This window comes from Petaurus breviceps, unplaced genomic scaffold (genome assembly GCF_028583685.1).
Source record: "Petaurus breviceps papuanus isolate PSGF00001 unplaced genomic scaffold, PetGlider_PUasm1.0 90165, whole genome shotgun sequence".
NCBI lineage: Eukaryota > Metazoa > Chordata > Mammalia > Diprotodontia > Petauridae > Petaurus > Petaurus breviceps.
This window is the reverse complement of record NW_027187189.1, coordinates 504,823-516,366: the sequence shown is the minus strand read 5'-3', so window position 1 is coordinate 516,366 and position 11,544 is coordinate 504,823. Positions and strand designations below refer to the sequence as shown.

Here is an 11,544-nt window from a genome sequence, read left to right as displayed (position 1 = left end):
CTTTCCTGATTCCAGAAATCAGTTCTTTATCCACTGTACCACCTAGCTGCCTTGTCCACTCTACCTCTGCCATATTTCTCAGAGTTATTCTTTGCTTTCTACTTCATCTACTAAAACCCTAGAACAAGGCCCCCTCCTATCCTTCCCCATTTCCAAATGTTGCAATAGCCTTTTTGTTTTGGGAGGCAATCAGCTCTAGCTGCCCCTTGCAACAGCTTTCTGAGTGGTCTCTCTCCCTTCCAATCCATCTATCATACCTGATTAATAAAAATAATAGCTAATATTTATACAATGCTTACTATGGGTCAGGCACTATGTTAAGGGCTTTACAAATAATATCTCACATGATCATGACAACAACTCTCGGAGGTATTATCTCCATTAATGACTTGGCCAGGGCCAAACAGCTAGTGAGTACCTGAGGCTGGATTTGAACTTGTCTTCCCGATGCCAGACCAGAAACTTTTATCTATGTACCCCCTAACAAACCTTGTGTAGATCCAATTGTGTCCATAGCACACTGCATCTGGAGGATGTCAATGGACTGTTCTACTCTTCCATTTGCCATCCTAGACAAACACCCTTCCACATCCACTGCTCCCCAATCTGTGTAGACTCTCTTATTAGACCATAAGCTCTAGGGGGGGCAGGGACCCTGACCTGTTCAACAAGTCTTTCTGAGTCTACAGCCACTATGTGCCAGACTCTGGGGATATATATGCAGTACTCTGAAGTTTATATTCTAACCAGGGAGATAAGGACCTATCTAAACACAGGTGGTGCAGTGGATAGAACAGCCAGTCCTCAAGTCAGGAAGACATGAGTTCAAATCTGGCCTCAGGCACTTTCTGGCTAAGTCTGGGCAAGTCACAATTGCCTCAGTATCTTCATCTATAAAATGGGAATAACAGCACCTCCCTTCCAGAGTTGTTATAAGGATCAAATGAGATATTTGTAAAGCACTTAGTAGTGTCCAGCACACAGAAAGCACTACACATTTACTGTTAAATATAAAGTAATTTAAAATACAAGGTTGTTTTGAAAGGGAGGATGCACACATACAAAGGTAAGGCACTAGCAGCTAATACATTTCTCTCCTAGGGCCTGGCAAGTACTCTGAGCATTGTAGCAGCTCAATGTTTGTACACATCTTTCACCCCTAAATTGGAGGCCCTTTAGGCGCCCCCCCCCACCACCTGGCACATAGAGATTTACATGTTTAAGTATTTCACTGAATATGGAAGAAGAATCAGAATGACTTTCTTACAGCTGAGAATATTGTGTAGCTCACAGGAAAACTAAGGATTTCGGGCTTAGAGGAAGGTGGTAGCACCCAAGTCCCAAGAATAGGCTGGACAGCAAACAAAATGTGTGGGAAGGTGGTGTGAATCTGGATGCTTTTTCTAACATTTCTTTGTCCAGCTGTCCATAAAACCAGAATTGAAATCTAAGCACCCCTTCCTTCTCTCTGCTCCACAGGATCAGAAAGAATTCCATATCTCATTAAAGCTGTTTAGGAGCTCAGATTGGCCAAAAAGGACCCCATAATACAATGGGAGCTATTGAAGGTAGGCAGGAGTGATTTCCTAACGCACCAGGAGCTGGAGAGTAGGAGTGGGGAGGGGGGTGTCTTATTCCTGGGGTTCTGGGAAGAGGATGGATGTTCTGGAAGCTGGGTATAGGCTGGCTCAAGAGTGGAGTGATGGATGACCCTGAAGGTGAATGGGGAATTAATAAGTGTGGTTACAACAGATGTGGTCACAACAGCAGATTTTATTCAAAACAAAGCCAGAAGGGTAATAGGACAGAAATTGAGTGGTCAGGGAAAGGGGAAGAGGAACAGACAGATCGGAAGACAGTGACAGGGCAGCAGATCTGGAGAGGCCACATGGGTAAATCACACAACAAAAATCGAGGAACTAGGAGTTAAGAGAAAAGGGAAAACCATATATATTGTATCAAACCGAATGCAAAAAGTTTGGCTATAAGGCAATTTTGAATAAAAGAATCCTTTTGGCCCACACTAAGATGAGCTCAAATATGCAGAAGACAATGAACACCAGGGGTAGGAATATACAATCATTCTGAGTAATGGTGATAAGGAAATAAATACCCTATTGACCCAAGAATAAAGTAATTTTTAACAAGGGTGGGTTGGAGGAGGAATGAGAATAGCAGTTAAAATGGGGTGAGCTTTATCTGCCATAATGGGGAGAAAGCTTCCACTGGTACCAAGTAGTAATTCCATACTTCCTCTCCTTTTTCAACCCATTAGATGGTAAGCTTCCTGAGGGCAGGGCCCATCTATTGCTTCTTTTTGTATTCCCAGCACAGTGCCTGGTACATGATAAGTGCTCAATAAATATTTATTGATTAGACTGTTGTGAAAAATAGTTCAGAATGGAGGAGCACTTTGGAGCTGGGGTTCAGGTGGTTCCAATTGCTGGGGAACCTTCCCTGGGAAATTGAGGTGCTAGGTTTGGGCTTTCTGGATCTATAATCATAAGGCCTGGATTCAGATTGGGCTCCGCCACTTAATGTGTGTTCATCACAAGTCATTTCATCTGTGGGCCTCAGTGTCTTCATCTGTAAAATGATGGGGTTGGGCTGGATGACCTCTAAATCCCAGCCTAGCTCTAAATCTCTACTCCTTGATTTGGGGGCCAGGGATAGTGCTTGCAATACTAAAGTCAGCCACTAGACTGCAACAGTCTTAATCACCTTAACCCCCCCATTAGTCCAAATACATGGTTCCACACCTATGGTGTGGAGAATCAAGAGCAAAGGGCTAAAATCAACAATTGTCCCTGGTATCCTCTTTCTGTAGGTCGGGCTCTGACCAGCAGAGGTGTCCTGTCCAAGGAGGTACAGTCCTGCTGTGCTCTGCCACGATCAAGAGGCCTGTATTGAGTTCAGGCTGGAGTGTGTCCAGCAAAGGGGTGACCAGGATTGTGAGGGGACCGAGGACCCAATGCCACCGGAAGATCCGGTTAAGGCAGTCTGAGTTGGGCCAACACATGGAAGACAGGTTGCCCTTATTTTAGTTAGGTGGAAAGCATGGAGAGGCAGATTTAGGCTTGATATGTTAATAGACAGCCTTGGGGCTGGTGTGGAGTTCTTTGGGCAGAAACTAGAGTGGAGTGCGTGCACATCAAGTCTGTGTTATATTAGATGACCTGTGTTTCCTTCCCAACTCTGAGGTTCCCTCTGAGTCTGGAGGAGGAAGAAGCAAAAAGCTGCCCCTCCCCCTGTCACTACCTCCCTCCCCAAAGTACCAGCTCCTGTGCCATGGGGAGAGAAGGAGTCAGCCAGGATGCCAGGTGTTGGGGTCTTTGCAGTTTGGTACTTTAGTTGGCACGTTTGGCTAAACAGCTGGAATGGGGTAAAGGGATGTTTCATGCTTCTCCCCCCACCCATCATTTCAGGAATAACTTCTTGTTGAGAAGAAAGATGAGGAGGTTGACATTGACTTTGGCCTTGTTGAAGAGTTTCATGATGGCCACGCCTTCGTACTGGAGCTGGAGGAGGTCCTGGGGAAGGGGGGAAGACTGTTGAAGACCTTCCTTTGAATCCTACCTCAGAGAGACCTTGTGACCATAGGCAAGCCACAGTCTCTCTGAGTCTCAGTTTCCTCATCTGAAAAATGGGGATAATAATGCCTCTACCGCCCTTCCCCTCACAGAGTTGTTGGGAAACTCAACTAGCAAACCACTCTGCGAACTTTAAAGCCCTGTGTAAGCGTCAGCTGCCTTCACTCCATCCAACCTTTCCCTCACCTCTGCCCCTAGGTACAGGGTGGTAGGTAACTTCTGGACGTCTCCTCTGAGACTGCCTTCAACTTTCTATCCCTGTATACATCTTGTATTGTATATTCACTTGTTGTTTCTCCCATTAGACCATAAACCATAAACCATAAAGCAGGGACTGCTTATGCCTTTCTTTGTGTATCTCCCCAGCAGTTTAGCATGGTACCTGGCACCCAGTAAGAACTTAATAAATTCTTGCTGACTCTCGATATTTTAGAGAGATGTGGGGAAAGTGCTATATCAGTGTGAGCTGTTGCTCTCAGAAAACAGGCCCAGGGGTGGCTAGGTGGCACGATGAATAGAGCACTGGCCCCGGAGTCAGGAGGACTTGAGTTCAAATCCAACCTCAGACACGTAACACAAGACTAGCCATGTGACCTTGGGCAAGTCATTTAACCCCAATTGCCTACCTTCCCCCCTCCAAAAAGCAAACAAAACAAAACCCCAAAACAGTCCCAGATGCCTGGGGGCTCAGGGAGGGTCTGCGCTGAGCCAGGCCTCTTTTTGTAGATGCTGCCATCTTGGCATATGTATATATGTATGTGTAGGGAAAGGAAGAGGAGGGAGCAGAGCTAATCTCCTTTTCTCTAGTAAAAATTCCAGGAGCAAAGCTCATTATCTCTGAAGAGGGAGAGTGGGGGTCTACACTGACCGAGTACACCTCGCCAGTGACACTACCCACAAAACTGAGAATCAGGGCAGAAGAAAATTAGAACCCTCATTCTGTTGCTGGTCAGGCCTTCCCTAGGGGAGAATGGGAAAGGATTTCCCCAGCCCAGGAGGAGCTAACAAGCTCAAGCTTTGGGTTTCACATCTCCTCATGTCTCCCTTCTGCATGTCAAGCCAGAGGAAGCATCCTGTGCCGCTTCTGTCTAGACTGGAGAGTCACCTTGGTGCTTCAGGGACAAGCTACTCACTATACTCAGACCAGTCTTCCCTCACCTGATAGTGAACCTGGAATCGCTCCATATCCACGCCCATGAACTTGGCATTCACTTCAAACTTTCCTGCCTCTTCCCCCGGAATGATGTCAAAGATGACATTGCGAAAACTGTCAGAGAAATAGGGTCAAAAAAGGGGGTGATCAACTCTGTCCCTCCACAGACCGATCCCCCATATTCACAGAGGGAGAACGTTCTAGTCTTCCCTCTCTGAATGGAATGAGGGCAATGATAAAACTTATTCAGATCCCTTGTTTCTCCTCTTGCCTCCCCTCCCAACAACATGCATTTTAGCCTCAATTCCTCTTCACAGGCTCACAATCCCCCTTCGATCGGTCTGTTCTAGACTAACGGGGGCAAACATACCCCCCCTTCTTTCCCCATCCCACCTCTGAGTCTCACACAGACCATCATCCTCCCTTCCGGAGACATGCTCTCATTTTGTACAAACCTTATCCCTCCCTTTCTTTCCAACTCTGCTCAGCCTAGGAGCCTTCCCAGAGTAATAGTGCTCAATTTTACTCTACAGAAATTAACCCCATCCTCCAATTCCAAAGTCTAGCTGGTCATTCTGCCCTTCTTCTGTCTATGGGCATGGACTCCATCTCCTTCATCAAACTGGAGCGCCCCAAGGGTGGGAGAAGTTGTCAGTTGACTTGGTTGGAAATTCCCACATGTCCCACCCTGGGGAATACACTTACTGAGTGACTGGCAAGTCCTCAATTTCCACCAAGACTCCCTTTTCAAAGAGCTGGGCAGCAGTGTAACGCAGAGATGGCTGTTTCTTCCCCTTTTTGTCATTCCTGTTTTAAAATTGAAAAAAAAGACCTAAGAATCCACTCAAAAGTCTCTTCCTGGGAAAAAGGGACTTCCTGTTACTATGGTAGAAGGGATGGAAGTGTGACCATTAGTAGAACACCCCACTGGCTAAGGTTAAAAAATAATCCACTTTATTTGGGGGCAGGTGGTGTTCCACTTGATCTTGGGGATCACTCTGGGCTGGTTCCCCACCCCTGAGAGGTATTAAATAACTGAACAAAAGTTTTTAAAAAGATAGTTGTTTTTTTAGTTAACTGTTGCCATGGAGAATGATGGAGGGGAATGGAGGCAGAAGGATGGCTAAGGGGTTGGACTCAAAGACTCATCACTCCTGAAGGAGGGGGTGGAAAAGATGGTAGCACGGTCACACCGCTTCCACTGTGCCAGGACCCAGTGCCCTACTTGTTGCCGCGAGCCAGGCTGTCCAGACAGGTGCGTATGTATTGGCTGTAATAGTCTCCCTGCTCCTCGTAGAAGGCTGTCTTGGCCTGCAGGCCCTGGAAGGTGGCCCGAAGCTTCACCAGCTCCACCCTTCTCCTCTGGCGGTAACGGCGCTGGTTTCGAATATCCTGGAGGGAAGAGAAGGAACAAGGACAGGAGAACAGAGGGGACGGTGTCAGGACTTCCCCAGGGGATGAGGGGCCTTTAGGATTTGTTCACTCCAGACCTTAGTCTCTACCCAAGGGGAATTTTAAAGATGCCCAGTTGTTAACAACCTTTCCCTCTTTGGGGAAGTGCTAGTAGGGCTTAGCACCATTTTAATGAACTTACTACATATGGTATATTGTAGCTACCCATGATTCTCTAATATCCTCCTAACAGACTCCATGCCGGAAGGGACTTTGTCTTACCTAAACCCGGTATCTTCCCTAGGTTCTACCCTCAGGGCTCTAAACAGCAGTATTTTATTTGTGGGATGAAGGAATAAGGAGAGATAAATTTCAAGGGTATCCCCAAAACAGGAAGAGAAGTATGATTTCAAATCTCTTCTTTCTAGATAAAGGATGGTTTGAAGTACCTGTCCCTTCTCCCATTCAGAGGAGCATAGTTTTGAGGTCTCTATCCTTCTGGAAGAAAAGGAGTTACTTCAACAACTTTCTCCTCAAGACAGTTTAAGTGTCTTTCTCTAAGAAGACCAATTTTGGGGGGTTCACCACATTCTCAGAAGAGTGGAACATGACCATGTTCTTGGTTTTTGGTGCCAGGGTAATAAGGTACAGAACTAGGAAGGGCATCTGGCTAGCTACCTGGGCTATATCATCCACCAGCCCCTGGTAGCCGTCAGCAGAAGTCACAAGTCCCAAACCCTCAAGGTGACGCAGGTTTTTCAGGACCCTCCGCTGCTTTTCTCTTATTGACAGGAGGGACTGGGCAGCCAGGGATCGACGCCGTTTCAGTGGCTCTGGGGTCTGGGCCTCAAAGGCTTGGCGTCGGGACATCAGTAAGCGGTGGGCAGTTTCCTGAAGGAAAGAGGAGGCACATTCCTTTGTCATCTCTACCATTCCCCCTTCCAGGGCAAACCCCCCCTCCCCCAGATGAAGGAAAGGAGACTGCTGGGGGAGACATCTTGACTCCAGAGGTTGGAAGAGAAGATAGAAGATCCAAGGGTCAATTTATATTGTGGAAGCCAGATTAGACGCCGAGTCCTCTTTTGTCACAGGGCTTTGGAAAGGTGGTTTAAACTGTCTGGGTCTTCCCTTCCCCTCACACAGAGGGCAGCTAGGCGACACAGGGGATAGAGTGCTCGGCATGGAGTGAGGAAGATTAATCTCCCAGACTTTAAATCCAGCCCCAGACACTTCCTAACTGTGACCCTGGGAAAGTCACTTCACCCTGTTTGCCTCAGTTTCCTCATCTGTAAAATGAGCTGGAGAAGGAAATGGCAAACCACCCCTGTGTCTTTGCCAAGAGCACCCCAAATGGGATCACAAAGAGTCAGACAGGACTGAAAATGACTAAACATTACCCACATCAATATATTAGGGAGAAACATGACCAAGATAGTAAAGTACAAAGGACTGTTGGATTCAGAAAAGGAATTCTCCTGAACTAAGCCAAGGTCCTAACAGGCTTGTCTATTCAGAGCAAGGCAGAACAGGACCAGAGATTTCTGTTAGGTGTGAAAGAGGTCTTTCAAACTAAGATTATTTAGGGATGGAAAGGGGTGAAGAGTAACCCTGCTTATTATGTCTTGCCTCTCAGGACACTCCTCCCTGGCCTGCCCTCTTCTCCTTACCCCTGGTTTTGTTTCCATTCTAGCCAGCTCCAACTGCTCCTCATTCCTACCCATGCACACTTCTCCCGGTTCCGAATATGCCCTTCCCTCCACGTAGGATGCCCTTCTCCACACTCCCCTACTCCCTTTTGTTGTTATTCAATCGTGTCTGACTCTTCATGACCCTGTGGACCCTAGCATGCCAATACTGTCGATGGAGCTTTCTTGGCAAAGATACTGGAATGGTTTGCCATTTCCTTTTTCAGTGGATTAAGGCAAACTGACTTGCTCAGAGTCACACAACTAGTGTGTGTCTGAGGCCAGATTTGAACTCAGTTCTTCCTGACTCCAGGTCCAGCCTCTAAACATATCCACTGCCCCTCCTCCCTTAGCTTCCTCTAACCCTTATTTTCCCTCCTCCTGCCAATCTGGTACTGGAAGCATTTGTTTCTCTTTGTTTCCTATAAGGGTGTGCTTTATCTCACCCATCAGAGGTGGGGAGAATGCCCCCAGGGCTCTTCTTTCCATTGCTTTCCCCTCTAATGGGCAGCACCAGACTCTGGGTAATCAGATCAGGGTGGGGGTACAGATGAAGGATGATTGACTGAGATGTGCCTCCCCACCTCTCCCAACTCAACCTCACCTGTTCTCCTGATGGTAAAAGAGACAGGATGTCCTGAAGGGAATCTCCGGCCTGGAACTGGATGATATCAACCAACATCTGCTTGGTGCTGTGGAGGAGAGTGAGGTGAGGGGGAAAGGAGGGAAGGAGGCCGTGGGAGGTCACTGCCCTGCCTGAGTGGTGTTTGGTGGAGGATGGGAGATTTAGTCACTGGGGTGATGGGGCAAAGAGGTGAAAACACAGGGTTGAACAGTTAAAAATCCATCCTCAGTCTAATCCCTTCACATAGCCTGTCCCAGAGACTCCTAAGACAGAATCACAGAACCTTAGGTTGGAAGGAGCCCTATAAGCCCTTCTATAACCACAGATGCATCCCCTTCAAAACCTTCTTGACAAGTGATCATCCAGGTTTCAAATAGGGAACTTACTACATCTTGAGGCAGCCAGACGATTGCATTTCTGGACTGCTCTATTTACAAGTTCTCCTATACAATGAGCCTAATCCATGGGGCGGTTAGGTGGTGCAGTGAATACAGAACCAGCCCTGGAGTCAGGAGGATGTGAGTTCAATTCTGGACTCAAACACTTATAATTACTAGCCACGTGACCTTGGGCAAGTCACTTAACTCCAATTGACCTGTCTTCCCCCCTTCAAAAAAAAGGTAAAAAAAAAATGAACCCCTTTATATCAAGGTGATAGAGAAGACTTTCAGCTCATTTTTCACTACCAATCCCCCTAGCTTCAGCTACAGAGAACACTAGAGGATGGGGAGAGTAGGGTCTGGTGTTCAGTTCATTGACTGAATGAGAAAAGAAACCAATGTAGCAGAAATTGAAGGGGGAAGCCAATTAGAACTTTCTCATGGGCGGGTCAACATGGGCCCGATTAGGGCGTCACCTGTCTGAGGGCTAGAGAGAACTTCAGCTCAGAGGCAGTGGGGAGAACCTGCCCCCCCCCCCTCACCTCAGCAGAAGGCTCCTGATGTTCATGTCTTCAGGGTCAGTCTCCAGTCCCTCAAATTTGTTGGTGAGTGTCAGGGATATTTCCAGCTGGCTCATGTCCAGGTTCCCATCAGAAGCCAAATTCTCTCCTGGAAATGGGACAGGGCGAGGAGTCAGGGATACAGAGAGCTCTTGGGTTTCCTTTCTGCCCCTCAAGTCTCTCCTTCCTTTCCCCTAGGCTCCTGGAAGTTGGTTTCTCCTGGGAAGCTTTCCAGAGCCAAAGAGTAGGGAAGGTTTGCTCTGGCCCCCTCTGAAACAGTAAACTGGAAAAGATGAAGGAGGAGTCAGGGCCTGTGTACAGAATTGGTCTCCACTCTCATTCTGTCTTTGATCTGTCCATGTCCATGTGTCTGACCCCCTCTTAGGCGGGGACAAATCGTAAATAACATTTTTTTATGTTGACATCTAGCTGACATCTCCGGTGATCTAAGCCTTACAAAGGGTTTTCTTTTGTATAACTCTTGTAAGGTAGGGCATATGAACATTATTATTTTTACTTTACAGATGAAGAAACAAAGGGTCCCAGAAATGATTTTCCCAAGATCACACAGTGAGAATCAGAGCCAAGATGTGAACTTAGATCTGAGTTGGGAAAATGCCACTCCCTTCCCTTTCTGCTGCACTTACTGTCATGCATGATTGCTGTGTTGTTTGGTTTTCCCTAACCCTTTCTTTTTAAAAATTTTTTATGGCAGGGGGTGGTGGTTCAAATGGGTGGGCAATATATGTACAAATAAAATGTAAAGACAAAGGGTATCAATAAAAATGAGACTTAAGAATAAAACAAAACAAGGGGTGGCTAGGTGGTTCAGTGAATAGAGCCTGGCCCTGGAGTCAGGAGGACCTGAGTTCAATTCTGGCCTCAGAAACTTAACACAAAGAACTAGCCGTGTGACCTTGGGCGAGTCATTAACCCCAACTGCCCTACCTTCCTTCCTCCAAAAAAGCAGGAAAAAAAAAAACCAGAAACACTAAGCCTCCTCCCTATAACTGTAGAGTACCCTATTATTCCATACTGACAAAACAAAACAAGGCAAACATTCACTTAGTGCTTTATGGTTTATGATGATGGCCAATGTAGAAATTTGATTTGCCTGACTTCAAGTTTGAAATAGTTTTTGTATTTCTTGCCTTCTCAATGGGTGGGAGGAGGGAGAGAATTTGGAACTGAGAATAAAGTTGGATTAAAAAACACAACAAAAATACAGTGTACAATGTAATTGTACATTATATTATCTGATGCTCACTCCAACCCTGTGATTTGGAGAGTAAAAGTATGTATGGTTCTCTTCGCTGTATAGATGAAGAGACAGAGGCTCAGTGGGGTTTAGGGACCCTCCAGAGGCTACCCGGAGCCAAGCTAGACCCCAAGGCTTCTGGCTCCTGGCCCAGTCCCCTCTTTCTCCTTGCTCCATGTGACAACCAGGGACATCCAAGTGATTATACTGAGGTTGGGGGCCTTTCTTTACAATGAGGTTCAGGCAGCTGGAGTGGGAGGACACAGGTTCAGATCCCAAGTCTGAGTCATGGCTAAGTACGTGATCTGGGACAAGACACCAGACCTCAGTTAGAAGTTTGTGTGCCTGTATTTGCAGGGTGGAGGGGAAGGTGACCCATCGGTGGGAGTGAATGAGATTAATTTACAAAAAGAGCTTAGCACCTAGCAGCTACTATAGAAATGCTTATTCCCTTCCCTCCCCCACTGATGGCTGATGAAGAGTGTCACCTATCAGGGCGGGGATGGTTGGCAGCTCCCCTAGATCCTCCAAGAGCTCATGCAGAGGGTCCCGGTGATCTGGTGCAATTGAGTCCTGATGTTCCAATAACAGCTGAGAAGGAAGGGACGAGAGAAGTCAGAGCTGGGGCCCAGACTCGGCTTCGGACAGTCCTCTCGCTCCCCAGTTATCTCAGTCCCCGTCCCTATCCCACAAGGCCCGGAGCATCTCAGAAGGCAGGGTGGGTGCTAAGCCTTTTCCCCCGCACCCTCCTCACCCTGTGAGTGTTAATGAGCTCTCCCACAGTGATGTAGACCATAGGCTTGGCCACAGCCACCATATCTGAGTACTCATCCATGGCGAAGCGTTCCTCAGGCTCTGGGACCCGGCAGGCTTTGCAGATAAACTTCCTGTCTCAGAGAGG

The 11,544-nt window shown here is 47.2% G+C and overlaps 1 protein-coding gene across 3 annotated transcripts in view; it reads right to left on the bottom strand.

Moving 5' to 3' along the window:
- Window positions 1-1,753: 1,753 nt before the first annotated feature.
- IQGAP3 (IQ motif containing GTPase activating protein 3) overlaps window positions 1,754-11,544 on the bottom strand; it is a 71,335-nt gene continuing 61,544 nt past the window's right edge. For all 3 annotated transcript variants that reach the window (XM_069107594.1, XM_069107595.1, XM_069107596.1), the window contains 9 exons: window positions 11,398-11,530; window positions 11,132-11,234; window positions 9,368-9,494; window positions 8,425-8,512; window positions 6,814-7,026; window positions 5,969-6,135; window positions 5,449-5,550; window positions 4,749-4,857; window positions 1,754-3,530 (listed from right to left, as the gene is read on the bottom strand). In XM_069107594.1, the coding sequence (XP_068963695.1) occupies window positions 3,417-3,530; window positions 4,749-4,857; window positions 5,449-5,550; window positions 5,969-6,135; window positions 6,814-7,026; window positions 8,425-8,512; window positions 9,368-9,494; window positions 11,132-11,234; window positions 11,398-11,530 (1,156 nt within the window). In that variant the 3' untranslated portion in view covers window positions 1,754-3,416. The remainder of the gene's footprint in view (window positions 3,531-4,748; window positions 4,858-5,448; window positions 5,551-5,968; window positions 6,136-6,813; window positions 7,027-8,424; window positions 8,513-9,367; window positions 9,495-11,131; window positions 11,235-11,397; window positions 11,531-11,544) is intronic.